The sequence below is a fragment of the Metopolophium dirhodum genome, chromosome 1 (assembly GCF_019925205.1).
Source record: "Metopolophium dirhodum isolate CAU chromosome 1, ASM1992520v1, whole genome shotgun sequence".
Lineage (NCBI taxonomy): Eukaryota > Metazoa > Arthropoda > Insecta > Hemiptera > Aphididae > Metopolophium > Metopolophium dirhodum.
The window spans coordinates 26,191,667-26,194,474 of record NC_083560.1 but is presented as its reverse complement, the minus strand read 5'-3'; the positions used below and the strand labels follow the sequence as shown (position 1 = coordinate 26,194,474).

The window sequence follows — 2,808 nt, the reverse complement described above, 5'->3', positions numbered from 1 at the left end:
AAGCTAAAGTAGTAATATTATTCTCAATACAAAATTTCCTAGTGTTAGCTAGTGTTCTAAAAATGTTAGTGTAGGCTGGTTTGTCGTAATATTCATTTTTTGTTATGAGATATAGAACCCATTGTCTTCCGTTTTTCAAATAAGCAATTTCGGTTATTTTTTTTCTTTGGTCTATTAAATTTTGAACGTTGTTAAATTTATTTCTAAATTGTAATGCGATCCCCTTCGACATAGTAAGGCATTGACTTGTGCAATGGCCGATTGCGATAACATTTCGTAATGATAAAATATTTACCGTCTGTTCACTGCAATCGCATAGGAAGTCGGTTCTATCGTTATTGCTGAGTAGGAATTTTTGAAATTCGTTTAGTGGGTTCAAACTACTTATTGTTACGATGTTTTCTATAGCTTTTTCGTCATCATCGTTTACTTCATTAGTTATTAGTTTATTTGAATTTTTTGATTTGTACCATTTTTCTACAAAATGAATATAATTAGTAGAGTAATTTTTGCATTCAAAGTTTGTTGTCGGGATCTACGATTATTTAATAAACTGTAGGCCAGTGGTTCTTAGCTGGTGTGCCACGAGAAATGCCTGATATTTGTGATTATGCTGTTCAGTGTAGGCAGATATACTGCTTTAAGCCCGGTCAATCAGAAAAAACTACAAAAATATATTTTTAAGGCTTCTTCGAGTGTAAACATATTTAAAAATCTATATTTGTTTTATAATGTCCCCAAGCTAATGTTTCAATACCATTTTCTAAAATAATTCTTTTATCATCATAAACACTTAAAGCTTTTTTGTTTTGTTTTACAGTAAAAACATCATGTTTCTTAGTTCTAAATAAAATTTGTTTAACATATTTTGGTTCTTTTGTTAGTAAACAATTTTCAAAATCATTAAATCATATTTTATTTTCCACAACATTTCTTTTAACACCTTTGGCGTTTTTAATTTCTTTTTCACTATTTAAGAATCTATATGAATATAATTTGGATCTTAAACCTAGAAATTCAGTCATAATTTTTCCATTTTTCCATTTTAAAGTCTTGTTTAAGACTTTTTTGTTAACTAAAGGTAAACCATAAATATTATCTTTTGAATAATTTAAAGTGTCAAAATAATCATCAATTAATGATCTATTTTTATTATCTGTCTTTTTATTTATATCCTGGTAGAAATCATCAGTTTTATTTCTAATATTAGTGAGTCTGTATCTGTATATAACAATCTAACTCTATTTCCATATTTTTTCTTTATTATATTATGATAAAAATCATACATTAACAATTTAGATAAATCTAAAACACACATATATATATTGGTTATTCTCAATACAAAATTTCCTAGTGTTAGCTAGTGTTCTAAAAATGTTAGTGTAGGCTGGTTTGTCGTAATATTCATTTTTTGTTATGAGATATAGAACCCATTGTCTTCCGTTTTTCAAATAAGCAATTTCGGTTATTTTTTTTCTTTGGTCTATTAAATTTTGAACGTTGTTAAATTTATTTCTAAATTGTAATGCGATCCCCTTCGACATAGTAAGGCATTGACTTGTGCAATGGCCGATTGCGATATCATTTCGTAATGATAAAATATTTACCGTCTGTTCACTGTAATCGCATAGGAAGTCGGTTCTATCGTTATTGCTGAGTAGGAATTTTTGAAATTCATTTAGTGGGTTCAAACTACTTATTGTTACGATGTTTTCTATAGCTTTTTCGTCATCATCATTTACTTCATTAGTTATTAGTTTATTTGAATTTTTTGATTTGTACCATTTTTCTACAAAATGAATATAATTATTTTTTTCAATTTTTTTATCTCTGTTAAATTTAGAGGTGTCGATTTTTAAATTAATATTATTTGTTACCCGAGGTATATATTCCGATTTTTCTCTTAACTCGGGTGCTATTCGTTTTTTGAAAAATTGCAATCGTTTGCATAATGTCCTTTTTCATTGCATTTGTAGCATATTATGTTTTCTCTTCCATTATATTTTTCCGGTGTTGAGTATCTTTCTCTGCTGTTGTCCCTACTGTGCTGTTTTCTATTTGCGTCATCTCCACGATTTCTGTTGTTATATCTATTTCTGCTTGTATCTCTGGACCTGTCGTAGGAGTTTTTCCTATCCCTTGAATAAGACCTATCTCTATTATTGCTAATTTCTCTGCTGTTATCTCTGTATTTATGGTTATTATATCTATCTTTACTACTTTCTCTGAACTTATAGTCGTTGTACCTATCGGGATAAGGACTTTTTTCCCTATAATTGTTCCTGCCTTTGTAATCTGATTTGTGTGGATATGGACTTTTGTCTCTGTTGCGTGATCTATCTTCAAAATTTACTGTCTTGTCGTATTTTTTTAAATTGTTCATTTCGGTACATAGTTGATCAATTTTGTTTTTGTAATAACTGTCTATTCCTTCTAATTTTGTATTTAAACGTTTAATTTCTTGGTTGCTGTCTTTTGTTTCGGTATTTAATTGCATTACTTGTTTGTTCAACATTTCTGTGTATTTGCTAAGTCCTGAGCTTCTTGAATTAATTCTAAATTGCATAAGTTCATATTTTTTTAAATTTTCTTTTAACTTTTTTAAGTTACTGTTGTCGTGAAGTGAAATTGCGTGTAATATAGGTTCTCTTATACCTTTAATAATGTAAACACAAATATCTTCCTCTTTCATATCCTTGTCTACTTGACTACATAAATATTCTATTTCCGTAACAAAACTAGAAATTGACTCTAAGTCGTTTTGTTTCCTATTTTATAATTTGTCTTTCAGTATTATAGAGTATCCTA

General features: G+C 28.4%; 1 protein-coding gene across 1 annotated transcript; it reads right to left on the bottom strand.

The window, feature by feature from the left end:
• Positions 1-1,915: 1,915 nt before the first annotated feature.
• LOC132935093 (uncharacterized protein DDB_G0283697-like) lies at positions 1,916-2,383 on the bottom strand. The gene has a single exon (XM_061001552.1). It carries the CDS (start codon positions 2,381-2,383, stop codon positions 1,916-1,918), a length of 468 nt encoding a protein of 155 aa, XP_060857535.1.
• Between the last annotated feature and the right edge of the window lie 425 nt (positions 2,384-2,808).

Excerpts from the sequence above, each read along its gene's own strand:
- LOC132935093 (XM_061001552.1), bottom strand. The coding sequence starts at position 2,383 with ATGAACAATTTAAAAAAATACGACAAGACAGTAAATTTTGAAGATAGA.